Raw genomic sequence first — 18,436 nt, forward strand, 5'->3', positions numbered from 1 at the left:
ATACCTAGACCTGTAAAGTGTATCTATTCCTATCAGCATATTTTTGTCTTGGAAAGTAACCAACCTCATAAAAGGAAAATTTAAAGCAGAGAGAAGTACCCTGTGAAAAACAAAAGCATGTATTTGGAAACTAAGTCTATCCTGCCATTTCCATGCAACATGCACAGAATTTAGTGGGCCATGCAGAGCTACGGATAGTGGCATACAATATTTAGGTCGTAAAACAATTGGTAATTGGATAGCTGTATGAATTCCAGTGTCCAGATGATAGTGAGATGAGGAACTAATCATATTGTACAATCAAACAAGCAGAGCAACTATGTGGTTGTTACATCTTTGTTACAAATTACATGTTGCCTTAGCTGAGGTGGACATCTCAAAAGAAGAAGAGCTGGGATGGGATTCAGTCTGATTTGGGCATATGGGGCAGGAATCAGTTCAAGACTCCTGTGTTTAGTTATGATTAAGACTAAAATGGCACTGTAGTTATGGAGATGTAGGGCAAGGCCATTCCTGTGTCTGGAGACCCAAAATTCAGCATCAACAAAGAAGGTGGTGTTGCTCTGTGCTACCCATTTTCCAGACATACTTTTGAAACAGGATCACAACTGGGATCTATAAAAAGCTTTTAAATAACATCGAGGAAGCCTCCTTGACCAGGCTGGGGAGAAGAGCAGCTGTTGCTGTGGGCAAATTCAGCATGAGTCACTCAACAACTAGCCTTTCGGACAGGTCATGTCTTCTGGGCAACATAAAAGAAAAGTGCTGGATAAATCTATCACTGAGAAAATGAGTTTTCATCTGTCTCCTGTTGAAGAGACCGGCAGAAATCTCTGTATAAATCTCTTAATTCTGCTTCAGTGGTGGTAGCCCAGGTAAAAGGACCCAAGTACCTTAAAGGAGATTTAGAGGCCTCCACATTTCATGATTAATTGCAATCAATCTGAGCCCATACTTTTGCCAAAGGCACTAGGGACTGGGCTGAAGGCAATGTTCCAATTTCATAAATAATGCTGGGAGCTGCGGCATTGCCCAGGATTGCATATGGTGACTTAAATATATCTTTAAGGTGACTTAAATATATCTTGGTGTCCTGCCACAAACCCCTCAAGCTGTCATCAGGATGCAGAGTTTGAAGGTGCAAGGACACAGAGGATGCACAGGGGTCACATCCATGCAGGGACATGGTCATACATGCATGACCATGGGGAGGTCAGGTCAGGTCTCGTGATGGGGAGGCCAGTGCCTGGGGTGATGAGACTCAGGCAGACCATTTACATCACCCCAGGCCATCTGTAGCATGTGGGGTAGGAGAATGATCAATCGTTGTGCTGCACCTTTGCACTTAACTGGATTTAGATCTTTCTCTAACCTCAATCCTAAACCTGTAGCACACCATATCCCTGGAAGAGAAGCCAAGAGAGACTTGTGCTTGTGCAGTGATGATCTCTGGTGCACAGCAGTGTATCTTTAGTTACCTGACTTATTTTTTTGTAAAGTTTTGTTGCATTCACGGGAGGCTGCTGCATGCACATTTGTATATTGTGTGTGTACCTCCTTCAAAACCTCATCCTCCTCAGATTAACTCCTGTCCAACTAAGCTACTTGGACTGAGCTAGAGAAATCTTGACCAGCTGGTCAAGATTGCCAGCACTTAGCAGTTAATAACGATCAGAGGTACCCTGAGCAGAGTTATTATCTCTGATGAGTAGGATATATGTGTCTTTAATGCAACAGGTTCAGATCTGTGTTAATCACTGCCCCCTTTATCTGGACTGCATTTCTCTAGGTAGGTCAGCTAGTCACTACATCAGTTTTTCAACAAAAATGTTTTGTGGTTTTTTTTTGTCTCAGGTCTAACATTAAAGCAAAAAGCTGCTAGGTGCGGTACAGAGCCTGGTAGCCTGTGGTCATTGCTCTGCCTTGTTTTTTTCCACCCTTATGCCCTTTCTCTTTACCCCTCTCTCAGAAAGCCTGGTTGTGTCTTGAGTGTTTTTTTCCTGTGACTTGACAAAGTGGGCTGTGGTCTTTGCAGTTACTGTAGCACATGAACTCTGTTCTGACTGTGAGTAACTCTGATGTTTTACCATCATTACAGTAAGCTTTGAATTTTTGAATCCTAAATTTTTTGCCCAGCTTCTCAACTAAATATATTTATTTGAGTCACACCAGCAGTCTAAACACTCATGTGCTTCATCTCTCCTCACCCCTTCTTTTTTGGAAGGACAGGCTACATCCCTAAGTTCAAAAGCCCATTAAATATTTTCCTTAAAATGACTGTAATATGTTCTCTTTCAAAGCAAATGCAATCTCTTCTACTTTCTCTATTCCTTTTTTAGCTTTTAGACCATTACACTTCTCCGTGTCTAAATCAGTGCTATCTCAGAGCAGCTCTGTCTAGGAGGGTAATAAATGCCCAGCATGACATGGACTCATTGCTTTGAAAGCCATGAGCCTGTTTCCTATCCAGAAAGCAGACATTCACACCCATATATGAGCTAAATGCTAAACACTCCATGATCAGCAAGACAGCATTTTGCATGTGTTTTGCACAACTAACATGAAAAATAATAGAAAAAGGATGTGTTCATAATAGAAATAATAATAATAATAATAATAATAATAATAATAATAATAATAATAATAATAATAATAATAATAAAAGATGTGACCAAAGATGTGTTTAAATTTGAGGAGACTAGCCTTTCTTTCTAGTGTACTTCAGGACATTCAGCACTGCAATAAATAAGATTTTTCCATTACTTGCTAGCTCAGCACCTTTAAGGATTCTCCATAATGGGCAGACATCTGCCATCTGACAATGGAAATCTCATACCCTTTAGAATGCCTGTGAATATCCAAATAATATCACTGTCCCATCACACAGCACACAGGAAAGTGATACAGAGCCTGTAGTTCTCCATCCTTCTGGAGCAGCAGCTGGAAGCCCAACAAAATATGTGACAGTGCCTACGATGTCATAAGCAGCTTACTGATAAGCAGCCAAATTTTGCAAAGTTTCTCTTTTTCAGATAGTCCTCAGTTAAAGAGTCCAACATAGATGGTTGGCCACAATAAAGCAAGGGAGGCCCATGCAATAGTTCTAAGGCATGCCTCATCTCATCCTTAAGTAAACTTCTGTAGCAATTAAAATGAAATTTTCTTATTGCCTATGATGAATTTAAAGAGAAGCACAAATGTGCCTGTCTGGGGTTAAGAGGTTTCCATCTCTCCTTAGCTGGAGGCAGAATCAGTCTCCACAGATAGTGGCTAGTAGCACACGTGGAAAGAAAGGGGACCTTCATGGGAAAAGCAAATATCCCATGTCTAATGCAGTCCCAAAGATGGAAAGCAGAGAGGAGCCAGTTGGGTAGATATCACATCAGCAAAGCCAGGGAAGATCATCTCACTGCAATGTCTTGAATGGACGCAAGCAGGACAAGCTGCCTGGAGAAAGACAGGGAAATAAGTTTTTGCAAGTGAGGTAGTGGAAGGAAAAGTAGAAGGAAAAAAAAAAAAAGTGTTGTAATGCTGCTTTTCCTGCTGAAATGCCTTTTCTAAACATAACCTGTATTGGTCTTTCAACACTGACATGTTGTGAGGTCTGATCTTTAATGAAAAAAATCATCTGTGAGATGTTATAGCTCATGTCTGCCTAGTGCCTGTCATTGAAAGGGTAAAGCCTCTTTGGTAAACACGGATTTTGTTTCCCAGCATTGTAACAGCCATTGTGAGGCTGAATACAGCTGATGAGAAAGGCAGAGACCCATTACCAGGTGCTGCATGTAATAATGAAGAGGTCTCTCAAAAGCCAGGAAGGACTGATTTCTGAATGTGTCACAGAGCTGTCAAGAAGGATTCAAGGGAAGAACAACACTGCAGTCAACAGTGAAACTGCATCTCTCTGCGAAATAGATGGTCTCGTTTAATCATACCCATTACGTAAAGGTAGAAAGAAACCCAGGCAGCAAGGAAGTACCATAAGTACCATGAGTTAGCATTAGAGCTTCACTGTAGGCAGCCAGATGAGCTTGGTCCATGCCAGTGCATCCAAAACTGTTCCGGGGCAGGACAATCCTGTGTCACAGGGGATTCCAGGCTGCAAAACATTATTGCCGTGTGCTCGCATTGATGCATAAAAATATCTTTTCTCCAGGTAAAGCAAAAAATGCCTGGGGTGGTAGCAACTGCTCAAATAGCCCAATATCTCGCAACACAGATCAGAGAATTGCAAAGCTACAGCCCCCTTAGGAAAGGAGTTGAGAAAAAACAGCTGTTGCCCATGTTTGTAATTTGCCTCAAGGCTGTAACAAGGCACCAGTGCTGTGTTAGGGAAGGAGGTGAAGGCCAGAGACTACCACAAAAGTAGCTGCCATTGGTCAGGGGGGAAGAGGTGATGGATCCGGGCACCCTTACATGGGGCAAATGCTGCTGCAGAGTTCAGTGCAGTTTCCTCTCTGTGACAGCAGTAGTTCTGCAAACTCAAGTTGGGGATTTCTGTCAGAAAGCCTCTCTTACACAAAAAATCACACACATTTTTTGTGAGGTGTCTTTCCCGATTCTGTAGACCATCCCAGCCCCTTGTGGCATGCTCCAGTCACAGGACTCTGCTGGAGCTCCAACACAGCCATCCAGAAAGGATTCCCCAAAAATTAATTCCCCAAAGCAAATTCATACTTGAGGAGCGTGGTGCACGAAGTTTGCTCCCTTAAACCTCACATCTCACCTGCAAGCTGCTGAATTAGGGCCAAACACTGCTGAGCACACTCACACCAGCAAATCCCCACTGGCTGCAGACACACCAAGGCTTCAGGCAAAAGAAATGAGGTGTGTCAGTGTCACACAGCCATATGCACACAGAGGCAGGGAGAAACGAAGAGCACAGGGATGCCACAGGGGGGAGGATGCCACATCCTGAGCCCTTGTCAGCTCAGCTCCCTGTCACCTTCACTGCCTGGGAGTGAAGTGCCTGCTCTGCCTCCACCTTCCCCCACTGCCACCCTGCAGCAAGTCTCTGTTTATGCCATCTGCCTCACAGAGGGGAGCTGAAGTGCATATAAATTGATTAGCAGGAGCCCGTGAGGATCCCCCAGCATGACATACTGGCGGGTGCTAGGAGAGGGTTGAATTAATTTTGAGTGATCAGCGGGGAAAAGTCTTTCTCCAAAACATGTTGCACCGAGAAAACATTTTCTACGCTTCTTTTTTAACTGGTGGGTTTCATAGCAACTGTTTTCAGCAGGAGAGGTGAGCAGGAGGATGTATGAGCTTGTCACTGGTGCAAATCAATTACTACTGTAAATTCTCCATCGTGCACACGCAGAGCAGCAAGGGCAGGCTGCTAACCAGGGAGTGCTGTGAGCCTGGTCCTCATGCCCTCGTCCCAACAAGAGCAGGGCATAACCCAAGCAGACTCAGTGAAGCCAGCTGAATCAGCATCTCAAGGATGTTTAGATAACATGGCTATGTGTAATGATGCAACCAATGCTTCCCTGTAAATCTGTAGGGAATAAGGACCCATCTGTGGACCTGCATCCATGAGCTGCTGGGGCAATGGCCAGGGATCCCATACCTCTTGGGGCATCTGACTTTTACCTTTAGGTGTTTTGCAGCAGTTTTCACACTGAGTGCCAGACAGAAATTTCCCATTCACTTTTTTTTTTTTTTTTTTCCATTTGTAAGCTGACTGTTCCCACTGCCTGTAAATCATCCTACTTCTGTGCTGCAGTGAAATCTTCGCAGCAAGTTGCAGCGTTTAATTATTCATTTTCCGAAGAAAAATAATCCTCTTTCCCTTTTCAACTCTCCCCTTCCAATGCAATCAAATCTGTCCATGCTCATTAGTGTTTACCCTCTTTTGTCTCCTTATCCTTTTATTTATTTAAAAAAGATGTGTCACGGATCTTTTCTTTACTGAGCATTCATAGCCCTTTGTAGACTTGACTTTCTTCAAACCCCTGTCTCAGACCCCTTCAGTTTTTGCAATATCTTCCAGGCCACAGAGTGATTATAATTGGACTTTGCTTTCAAGGGCAAATTCGTTTACTGTTGTTGCTGTTTTTATTATTTTTATCCTGGGCAGTCAGTTTGTTCAAGTCAGAGCCTTTTTTTCTTTGGGTTCAGGGAGGCAGTTAAGCAAGCCCCATTGAGAATGGTTGGGGGACCGTGATGCCAAAGTCACTCAAGATGTTGTTCATCAGGACACTGACTCTGGTAGCAAAAGCAGCATTAAAAAAAAAAAATCCCACTTCTTGTTTCCCCTCCAGTGCAGATCACCTCCATTGCACAGAATCAAGAGTTTATAGGCTGCACCATAAACCAGTCCCTGGGTTGGTCTCAGTTCAAAGTAACTCCTTTTTGGAGGGTTCTTCTGAACTAGGGCAATGGTTTGCCTCACAGCTCAGCCCCACAAGCCCAGCCCAGCAGAGGGGCCGGTAACTGCACATCAGGGCAAGACCTTCCAGTGTCCACTCTGCCACTAAGCCAGCTCCCCAGACCCAAACCCTACAGAGAGAAGCACCATGCTGGTAGGGATCATGGTCACAGCTTAACAGGGTTACCAGGCTTGAGTGCTTCTATCTCCAGGCTCACACAGTCCAACAGTGCTCAGAGATGCTGGCTCACTGGAGGATGCGCTCCCTACACAGATGTCTACTGCTAATTTGGTGTTTTTTTGCTACGGAAACATGCTGCAGCTCACCACTCATTTTTTTTCTTCTCTTCCAGGTAGGCTGCAAGGCCATGATGGTTTTCTTCCAATACTGTGTCATGGCCAACTTCTTCTGGCTCCTGGTGGAAGGGCTGTATCTTCACACCCTGCTGGTCATCTCCTTCTTTTCGGAGAGGAAGTACTTCTGGTGGTACATCTTGATTGGCTGGGGTACGCATCTTCTCAAACCTGAATTCCAGGAGGTGATCTGGGCAGGCATTTTTAACAGCATTTTAATCCCCAGACCTGGAGGTTCAGGGGGGCAGAGATGTCCCATATGTTACATTGTAAGCTAGAATTCAGTACAGACAGGAGCAAGACTGAGTGACTGGAGGAGTTTACCAGTATTAGCCTAAATCTTCAAAGGTATTTCAGAGCTCAGTTTGTGCTAGGTTCATTGAGACTTGGCCACCTCAGCAACTTGCACGACTGTTGACTCCTCATCACCTTTAGAGTGAGTTGTTCCCACCTGATCCTGGCTGGGGTCCCAAGGCTGTATCATGCACTGACCTCAGATTGTAAAGGGGGGTCTCAACTAAGCAGGACTCCTGGACTGAACCTGACTCTGCAGTCCCTTGCTCTCCTTGTCTTAATGAATTCAAGCTAGGTAGCTATCCTGAGATCAACACCTGTGTGCTAAAGGTGATAACCTTCTGCTCACTGCATTCAGCATTTCTCCAGCTTTAATGTGAATCTAGTCTCACACACAAAAATAAAATAAAATAAATAAAATAAAATAAAATAAAATAAAATAAAATAAAATAAAATAAAATAAAATAAAATAAAATAATGCTGAGGAAGGCAAAATGAAACTCCTTACAAAGTTGCCCAGAGTTGAACTGCAAACTTACACAAATTAATCTTACTAAATCAACTCCATTCTCTGAAGAGGAAATAGATCTCTTTTCCATAAGCCACTTAGATGAAGTTTTATGTATAAAGCAAAAATGGCTTTCTATTCCATGTTCTCAATAGCTGAAACTGGGAAATAATTAGAGCAGGGAGTAATCTTGAAAGGAAATGAAAAAAAAAAATCATTTCTGTCATCTACGGGGGTATGCCTGGACTCAGGATTTGAGCAGTTAGCCATAGAGTAACTTCCATTGAAAGTGACAGGAGTTACGCTTGGGTTCACACTGCAGAAGGGAGACGACTCTCCACACTATAAGCATAAGAAGAGGTGATGTTAGCAGGCCTTGTTTCGGATGCAGTTAATCAGGTTAGACCTTCTTTAAACCTGCCTTGCACATAGATACTCTTCCTTTTGGAACAGTACAGCTGAAAGATTTTAAGGAAAAATGTATGATTTTAAAGGAAATGTCTTGCATTGGTAATATGTTCAGAGGTTGCTAGGGTAAGGAAAGGGAATTCAAGGAAATGATAGGTGCTTGAAGGATTTTTGGCCTTTCAGTCATCCATCATTTGCAAGAGCATCAGTGATGTGTCTGAAATGGATCATGCAAGAATTAATGATTTGGACACACTCATTGCAGTTCTGTTTGCATTTGCAAATCACTAGTAATACACAATGTACAATACTGTGACTAACACAAAACAGAGATGTTCCTTCCTGGCATATTTCCAATCTAAATCTAATCAAAGAGGAAAGAGGGACCGCAAGGATGGAACAGGACCACCTTAGTCAGGGAGAAGATTATGGGGTGAGGAGAGAAGGCAGGTTCATATGGCCAGCTGCTGTCATCTCCATGTGAACTTGTCAGTGCAGGCTCCCTTGATAATGGAGATTCAGGCAACACAGTCAGGGAGTCCAAAGTAATACTCCTTGCCCTAAAGGAAACATCTAAAGTAGCTCAGAAGGTCTCTGTCTTAAAACTGCATGTTTCTCTCCACTGATGCTAATGTGGTGACTGGCTTAGTTACTGGTGTCCACACTGGAAGTCTAAAGTGATTCCTGCTCCTTGTGTTTCACCATCACCATTTTTGTTGCTTTTGTTTATTTATTTGTTTGTGTTTGGCTTTGCAATGGCATGATAAATCAGATAGGGAGTAATTTACAGGAAAGCCGCCTGGCCAGTGGGAGAGAAAGGCAGAATGTTGTGTGCTAGGCACGTGAGCACGGATAGCACGAAACATTTGCCCACTGTTAAGGGAAGGCATCACATCAGTCACTCAGGAGAGAGGGAGTGTGGGGGAGAGCAGCCTTCAAAATGTGAACAATGATTTGTAACAGTAGCGTCATCTCTTCTCTCTCCAGGTGCCCCCTCCGTGTTCATCACTGCTTGGACTATTGTGAAGATTTACTTTTTCAACGTTGGGTAAGCCTGTGGACTCAATTCTCTTTTCTGTATAATTCTTCCTTCCTTAATCTCCAAGGAAGGCCAATAAAATGCCTGAAGTTGTAGAAATCCAGACATCCTTCTGTAACCCCAAAGGCAGTCAGAGCAGAGGCTTTCTTTGCCCTGCCACCACACACCAGGACATTCTCCCAGACCTCCGTGAAGACACGCAGTTACATGAACTTAGGCTTACTCTTTTTGCTTCCCGGTCTGATGATGAGGATATTTGCAGAGAATTTGTGGCCAGCCCCCAATGGTCCCATTTGGTGCACAAGTTTAGCAGCTGCCCCACACTCAGAGCAGCCCTTGACATCCTGCAGAACTGACCCTACATACACTAGCACAGCACAAACTTAATAAACACACCTTTTTTCCTCCCATAGAACAGCTTTAAAATCTCTTGCTTCTTTTTTTTTTTTTTTTCTCCAGACAAATCTTGGGATCTGTTCTTCATCCTCTTTAACCTAACAACTGCCTTTGATACTTTATATATGAAATAGATAGAATACAGATAAGTAAATGAGACAGATATTTGAGCTACCCAAGGAGACATGCAAGTAAACAGGATCTGATCTTGCAGCCCTCCCTCATGCTTTGACTCAAGCAGTCAAACCAGAGTAATTTGAAATGCTTTTATGAGAAAACACTCCGGAGAGTTACAGAATCAGGTGCTCATTATGTACTCACTGTGCATACACTGGCATCTTGCATTTACAGCATATGGTTAACTCCATTTTCTCCCTTGCATTCTCTCTCTCCAAATGTGTCCTGATTTGTCCTTATTTCAGTCAGAGAAGCAGCTCAGATTTCTCATTGCGTTTTTGATGTATAGTCATGCTAACACATTTCCTTAGGGCTACTGAATTCTTTTAAGATTTCATTCTATATGCATAAAACTGACCTTATTTACTGCGTTAATAAATACCCTGTAAAATGAGAAAGAGACCTAAGGATTTAACCACTCTGACTACCAATTCTTCTTACTATATATTCCCACTCAGCTCCAGCAATTTTTAATAAAAATACAGACTGCTTTGCATTTTCTGGAGGCTTTAAAGTGCTACATTTTTGCACCAAGTAAAACAGAGTGTGAATTTACAGGATATTTTAATACCTAATGTAGATTTTTTTTTATATTAAAATGACCTACAGAGAAAAATTACAAGAAATTAACCTAGATTAAATAAAACCTAATTATGTAAGATTTGTTAAACAGCATTAAGCCTCTATTGAAACATTCTAACTCCAAAGTAAAGTGACCTTCATTCAGACTGCCTGAATTTATTTTAAAAATGAAGTGCACTAGACATAATTAAGGCCACTTTAATTCTAAATGAAAGGGCAGTGTGCACCTGACTAAGTATAAATATCTGTATCTGAGCAATTCACTCTAGCCTCCTTTAATAGCCAGTAGAGATTTAGCCGGTGTGGTCCATGGAGGGTAGTTCTTCAGTAATTTTTCTCAACCTAAAGGTGATGCTTAAAATAGGTCTCAGGAACCGTGCCCTAAATGTGAGTCTCTCCATCTACCATTACTTGCTCTGTCAGCATTTTGAGTTAGATGAGCTGAATCCAGCCAAAACTGTCTATAATGGGTTCCAACAATTTATTTCAAACATGAATGCAGACCAATTTTCATGAATGCTCTCCTGAAAATGTTCCCTTAATCACCTGACTGTTTTGAGGACTGCACAAAAATGTGTTCCTAGCTGCATTAGTCATTTCTAATTTATTCCTAGTTTGTTTTTTCCTTGTTGCCTTTAAATACAGTTCCAGATGACCTAGGTGAGTGGTGTGGTTTGCAGACCATTCTGATTCAGGAGGAGGTAAATTGCACCCTGGATCTTATGGACATGTCTGACTAGATCCATAGCTCAGATGCAGCCAGCTAGATTTAGTCAGACAAATCCCACCATATGCCTTCTGTCATCTTTTTCAAAAGGGGATTTTTATTTTATTTTTCCTGACGGTGCTGACTAATCAGTGCTTAAGGAAATCCCTATCCATGATTGTGGATAGCATTAGAGGCCTTACTAATCTGTGATTTTGGTAACTCTTCCTTGGAGGAAACCTCAGTGCAGGCGAAATTAAGCAAATATCCGCCCTCCCCCACTATCACCCCAACATAACATCTTCCAGCCCATTCCATTACCAAGGAGTGAAGTTCTCACAGCATTATATCTGGGCAAATGCTACCTACCAGTGCTCAAAGCCACTACAAAGTAAGTTGTCAGCCCTTCCCAGATCGTGCACGCCAGGTTTAGTGCTTTTCATATAACCTGTCACAGCCAACTTCAGCATTTAGGGAAACAAATTACCTGAGAAGGTTACACAGCTGCTTGTTTGCTTTTCCTGACATTTTAAGTCTGATTTTTTTTCTTTTTGTTTTTAGGTGCTGGGAGGAAATAATAGAATCCCCCTTCTGGTGGATCATTAAAGCTCCTATTTTGGTGTCTATTTTGGTAAAGTATCAACACATTCTGCAAAGAAATCTTTAATACTAAGTGGGGGGGTGGAAACGTGTTGAGAAGTGTTCTGTAAAAATCCAAAGAAAAGGCACTGACGCTGTGATGTATATTGAATATCTGTCTTAGGATAAGGAAGCTCACCTTTTGGATAAACATCTTTGCCATTAACCATTGACTGCAGGAAGAGCTTGAGTGTTGGGGCATCCAAAGTGGAGCTCACTTAACTCAGACCAGCTCCATCTCATCTGGTTGCTCTGGGCATTCTGGTGCAGTAGCCATGGGAATTTGCAGCCAGAGGAGATCAAGGAACGTGCTTAAAAACCCAGAAAGACTCATTTTGTGTAATGAATCAATATATGTCTAAATTAGATCAGATGAATTTTGCCATTAATGTTTTTGTTCTCTGAGCTCACCATATGCAGAACCCAGGGTGACTTGTTCAGTTGTAGGTGTCGACACTATAAAGTAACATGGGGTGAGTCCTACCCTAAATTTCTACCTAGCTAAAAAGAAGTTAGATGAAATCCTCCAGGTATTTGCCTCTTGTAATAGCATCCAATACAAAGTTGGATTCCAGCTATGTGTTTTTAAAGTTCTTGAGAAGCTTGGCTGATTTCCATACAGATCAGCAAAAATGCCTCACTCCCTGCTTCTCTGGATATGATCAATTCTGACCACAGAAACCATGACACTTCTAAGGAACTCTGAGTACTTCCATCCTTGTTGACTATTATGTGTTTCTTATGTTAGGTATCGAGCCAAAGCTTGAAATCAAATGAACTTGAGTTAAACTTAGCTTTGAGTTTTCTCAAATCAAGAAAAATGTGTGGGAAGGGAAGAAAAAGAGTACAACAGAAATCAAACTAAATGTGTCTCTTTTTAAACTGAAATCTTTTCTTAGACTTACATTCTTCTTATTCCACATATATTACGTGCTCTGCACAGAGACCTTTTCTGTAGCATTTGTCATACAGAGATTCCAAACTGAAGCAGTTTGAATAATTACTTTTTACTCTATTCACCTTACTGAAAAGAAATAAAATACTTAATGACATGTCTCAAAATATTTATGTCACCATAGAAAGATAAAATAGTGTTTTCCCTTCCCCAAGATAACCTTTTGGTAAAGAAACACGCCCTATTCTCCTAGGATCAATGATTCTATGTTTTCTTTTTGTCAGTAAATCATTTCCTCATTACCAAACAAAGTCTACCCAGCAATTTCTGATTTTACTTTTGCAGATATCATATAAATCTGTCACAAAGGAAGGCCATGATAACAGCTATCTGATGAATAGCAGGTTTCTGCAGGGAGGAATGCAACATTTTCTGCATGTCAACTGAAATAAAGCATAGACCTCAACTGAAGGAAGAAATACATATGTATAAGTTAAAAGTTAGAAAAATCTGTCCAACCTAAAGATATTAAGCACTGGGAATGGGTCAAGTGCCTTTAATTGTATTCTAAGTTGAAAAATATGCTGAACAACTTCTCCAGTTGCCTGATAGCTGTATCTTCTACCATGCAATGCTAAGGCCATACTAAACCTTCAAGTCACACCCCACCTGCTTATAACTGCCCTATTTCTTTCTCCATGTTTACTCTTAGCCACAACAAGCCAACACAGTCAATATTTAATATACGACAGGAAACTGGGAAGCAGTTCCAATCCTACCTGCAGTGCTGCAACTTGTGTGCTATCAATGTTCATTAGAGTAATTGATCTAAGTAATTCTGTTTTGAACTGATAAATTTTACTTGCCATCAAGTCAGATGCAAACCATTTTATAAACAAATAAATATGAACAGAAACTATAATAAATGGCATGGGATAGATAAAAAATCATTAAGTAATGCATCATAACAAAGAAATACAATTAATTTCAATCACTCATAAACTTCTAAAAAAAAAGAGTGATTGTCTAAATGAGAGATACTTTAATCTACTTTATTCACCTGTTGTTGAGATAAATGTAGGAATTGCTAGGGGAAATGTCACAATTTGTTTTTTTGCAGAAAATAAAATTGGCTGGTTAACACAACACCTACCAGCCTTGAAATCTCTAAAAATCAGAATTATATGTGCCTTCACTAAACATGGAAGGATAAAGAAAGAGGTTGTTTGCCAAACTAGAACTGAACCAAGTCCACAGAAATCCAGAATCACTTTTGTATATGTATATAACAACAGCATGGTTCAAGGGATAGGACTTTAGAAGCAAGTAGATCTTCATTCAACTCTTGCCATCTACTAGCTCTACGCCTTGTTTATAAAGTAAGATTAGCATTGTTTGAGTATGTTAATGGAGCAGTCTGAGATTTTTAAGTGAAAAGCACCATCTAAAAGCTAGGTATTAGCTGGATTCGTGTGGTCTAACCTTGTAGAAGATAACGTTTTCCACCACTGTGTTGGTGAGGTATTTCTGTTGCTATACAAGGTCTCTGACTTCTCTCCAGAGAAGAAATGCCTAGTAGCATTGAGAAGAGGCCTGCTTAAGTGGATCCTGCTTTGTGTTTTGTTTTGGTTTCTTTGGCTTTCCGCCTCAGTCTTTGACATGCTCAGCAGCCGGTCCCATGTCACCGTCTCCTGAGGGCTTTGACGTTCGTCGCTCCGCTAACTCCCAAGGCTCTTTTCCCACCCTGTCGTCGGCGCTCCCCCGCGCAGCAGGACGTCGTGCATAGCTGTGCTCTATGGGTTTGACATCATCATACTTGGGATATATGACACAAAGTCCCAAGCAGGCTGATGTCAGGCCCAAGATGGCTGCCATCCTATGTCGGTTAACTATGTGCTCCTAGAGTGGGGTTCTCTGCTCATGGCTTGTTAACAACGGCTTGCTCCATGGCAAAAATATTGCAGTGAAAGGAATCCCCTTTAATAATCATCTCTTTTCACTGGAGAATAATACTGCAGGAGCATAATTCTTACTTCTTTTTGTGTTTCCTTTCTCCCCGTCCCAACAGGTGAACTTCATCCTCTTCATTTGCATCATCCGTATCTTAGTCCAGAAGTTGCATTCCCCAGATGTTGGACACAATGAAACCAGCCATTATTCGTAAGTCCTAGGCTTTTCAATTGTATTGTATGGTTTTGCAAAACCTGTTTGGGTCTTAGTTGAAGTATTGCACTTGTCTGCATTTTACTCACCAGAATCTCGTAATTGTTAATTGACTAAAGATGATCAGAAATCAGGAAATGGGACATTTGCCTAAATGGCTGGGCACGAGAGCAACAATAATGGCCATGAAACAAAAAGGCCTTTTTCAATGTATATTCAATATTGGATTCTGAAGGTCAAGGAATCCTGATGGAAAACAAAAAGTAGCAAAATCTACAGTACAGGTGCTTTTTAAAATGAAATAGTTAGTCTCAGCACACGTTTTTCAAAGAAAGATCCAGAAAATTCATACATTCAGTACCACCTGTGGCAAATTTTCCCTATCTTAAGGAAGACCCCTGGACCAGATTGAATTAATCCATCCCTAATATACCCATTTCTCTTCACTGTTGATAATTAACATTGTCTTAGAAGTTTTGCTTAGTGTAGCACTTTTATCCTAGGGATAAAAGATTGACCCTAATGTGACTTTTTGTAATGAACAACAAGTGAGATCAGTATCTGCCTTTGTGTGCAAGACTGGTCTTAGGTGCAGCACTTTAAGACTGTAAGAATCAGTCTATATGTATGGATTTCTTATGACTTCAAAGCAAATAAAATAAAAGTTCAAACTTACCTCATTTTTGTCTCCTGTCGCTGTCCTGGCTTAGCATTTTAAATATCCTGGATATTTATTGAAGGATTTCTAGAAAATAACTGGAAAGGAAAAAAGTACAGTGTCTACCTGGTCATGGCTCATAAAATCTTCTTTGTCTTTGGAGGGAGCTATGTACGTTGAAGAATATGAATTAAGTTCATCCTTCTGCAAGATGGAAGACTTAATATCAGTATGGTTCTTAAATATCAACCAACCACAATACTGAGTCTTTCTCTCTAGTGGTGGTAAATGATGTATTTCATCTCCTAGAGATTCTCAGATTTATGAAAGGAAATTCCAGTATTTCACCTGAACTTCTTCCTTCAGCTGCCAAAACCAATTATTTCTTTTTCCATCATCATAACACACCAACATTACCAGGTCCCCTGCTTTCTATCACGTCTCTTTATGTATTTCCAGTTGGGCATTGTATCATCCTGCCTTCAAGACTACAACAGCTTTAGCCAGGTAGATAGATTAAATCAGCATATTGAAATATGTCCTAGTACTATGCAGCAGCCTGGAGCAGTTGGCTCCCATTCATCTCTGTAGAAGTGCTGCCAACAAGCATCAGAAGGGTTATGCCCAGATTACCTACCAGGTCACGCTGAGCTTTGAGTTCAGGGCTTTTTTCTACACATTTTCCAGTGAAGTGTGAGCTGCCAGTAAATCTCTCATTGCCTGGTAAACAAGCCTAGCATGACATGGCAGTAAGTAACTCAGACTTCCCCTCACTGGCCTGCCAGACAGGAACCAATTGCTGAAGTATGAATGATCTTCATATCTTCAGTTCCTCACCTTCCTCCTCATCCTGGAAAAGCATCTCAGCTCCATTAGGGCATGAATCAGTTGCTCACATATAGGTGTCCAGACCATATGAAATGCTGTAGGACACTTGATATACTTGTCTACGCCTGGCATCTAGGACATAGGACTTATGGGAGACTTGTACTTTTATACAGTGGACAGCTAGGTACATCTGGGGTCCAGATCCTTTTATGAATGCCATCCAGCATGTGATCTGCAGTCCTTTTATATGTCATACCCCTGTTATCTGAAATGCTGCTGCTTGCTTCAGGGGGTTTGGCCTGCAGGAGCCAAGAGAGCTTACCAAAAAGTGTTGTTAATGATAAGTGCTGGTTCCTCCTGCCAAATCTGGGATTAATATGTTTTAAACTAAGAAGATCAAGGATATCTCATTTGAATTTCTCCCTCCTTCTCTTGTTTATTTTATATTGTTTATTTTTTAAAAATAACATGTTGATATGTTGATCGTATTGTTCAATTCCAACCAGTTTTGGTTTTAGCTGCAGGCTGGAAATTCAGGTATGCTACTGACTCACTCATTAATGCCATACACACTGAGCCAGGCTTTAATGTATCAGAGACTGTGAAAACAAGTCTCCCAAAACAGCTTTCTGCAAATGACAGAGACTTGTGCAAGAACAGGACAGCAATATTTCAGGGAAATAGAAGAAGAAAACATCTTGTTTTCTGCAAAAGGAAGCTTGAGCAAAATTCATCTCTTTCTATTCTGTGCATGTTCATAGATCAATATTACCATCAAAGTTTTCTGGGCAACTTTCCATTATGCGTTCAGGAACATGACTAAAATGTTGGTTCACTCTTACCACTCCCACTGGGAGGAGCAGGTTTGGTGCAGGCTAGTGGAAACGTGTTTTTCCTAAATTACCTGTCACCATGTATATCTGTCAGAGAGGAAAGGTATAAGACATGTAACCTGTGCCAGGAGTGGAAGTTAATTTTTTTGAGAAGCCATGGCTTCCAGCAGGTAACATTAACCAACTTGAGACAACCTCTTAAGCAGTTCTGTCTCCTGCACAGTCAGCTTCGTTGGAGAAATTACACCATGACTAGGGACAGCAGTTTTCCTTGTTGTGGTTTTCAGGGAGGTCTTTTTAATATTATGAGGCCAGACAAGAGGGAGCTTGCCTTGAAGATGACAGAAGAGACAAAACATCACGAAGTATTTTGGGGAAGCTAAGTGCTGGAAGCAAGAGACTGGTTTGAGGTGCTGTGCAAACTGGAGGAGGGAGCTCCTAAGTGTACAGGTATATAGGCACTGCTCATTGCTAGGGTTCAGCCAGGAGGGAAAAAAAAAAAAAAAAGCTGTACCTGAGACCTCAACATTGTCTGAAATGATAAGACAAAATTTTCTAATCCACTGGAGGCTGTAAACAGCTCCCCTACAAATAGGGTAGATGAAGGTGGCATCACTTCAGATTCCTTTAGCTTGACTTGTTCCTGAAAGACTGGAGAGGAGAGATCTCTGCAAAGCCAGTGTTGATAGAAAAATGAGATTTGCTCAGAAAATGACTTGCTTTCTCATTTGTCAGGAGCTGGGGGTAATTAGGGGTGGATCATAGTAATGTAGGTAATGGAGGGAGTTGCATCTTACAGCAAGTAACATGGTACTCTGATGGTCAGTGATGATAGTGACAGTCCTTGCTTTCCTGGGGACAAGACATCCTCTGGCAGAGCAAGACATGAATGAAAACTCAGATTTTGAGTCCAGTTTTAACTTTGAGCATGGGATATGTTCATATTTAACTATGTCAGTTTTAACTATGAGCAGAGAGGTGCCTGCTAGTGTGGGATGGGGTGAGAAAAAGGCATATTCCTGGAAAGTTCCTCAGCTTCCTGCAGGCACTGATGTTGCCTGGAATGAGTTGCAGCCAGCAGGATTTCCTTGGAGAACCACAGCCTCCAACCAGAGCTTTAACATCAAACTGTCTTTGGGCCAGGCCCAGGGAAAGCTGGAAATGTCTTCTGGGAGATACACTGATGAACATCATCTGCATAAAGCTGGCACAGCAGCCTTCCCAGTGGGCTTATACAGATGGAAAACAAATGAAGATGATCTGAGGGGATTGAGCCTTATGGGATCTGGGAGGTGAAGGGTTTGTGTATGGAAGAACAAGTATTTCCAGCATCTTAGCCTTACCTTCAATTCCTCCAGAAGTCTCTGGGAGAAGAGGAAGCTGGAGGATGTAGGTGACCAAGGGAGCCAAAACCACCTTAAGCATCCTTAAATTCTTAATTTCTTAAATCCTTATTTATTTTTTTGTCAGCTAGATTCTAATAATGATTAGATTTAATAAATTATCATCTCTTCCTAATTAGACCACTGATTACCCAGCCTGATGCCATTAAGCACTAATACTGCTCATCCCCCTCCTTTGGA

General features: G+C 41.4%; 1 protein-coding gene across 1 annotated transcript in view; it reads left to right on the forward strand.

The window, feature by feature from the left end:
- Window positions 1–18,436, forward strand: part of LOC101790354 (vasoactive intestinal polypeptide receptor) — a 114,534-nt gene that overhangs the window by 84,869 nt on the left and 11,229 nt on the right. Inside the window, exons 7-10 of the mRNA XM_005023238.5 lie at window positions 6,727–6,880; window positions 8,925–8,985; window positions 11,399–11,468; window positions 14,440–14,531. Coding sequence (XP_005023295.1) covers window positions 6,727–6,880; window positions 8,925–8,985; window positions 11,399–11,468; window positions 14,440–14,531 — 377 coding nt within the window. The remainder of the gene's footprint in view (window positions 1–6,726; window positions 6,881–8,924; window positions 8,986–11,398; window positions 11,469–14,439; window positions 14,532–18,436) is intronic.

This window comes from Anas platyrhynchos, chromosome 2, assembly GCF_047663525.1.
Source record: "Anas platyrhynchos isolate ZD024472 breed Pekin duck chromosome 2, IASCAAS_PekinDuck_T2T, whole genome shotgun sequence".
In the NCBI taxonomy this organism is placed as follows: domain Eukaryota; kingdom Metazoa; phylum Chordata; class Aves; order Anseriformes; family Anatidae; genus Anas; species Anas platyrhynchos.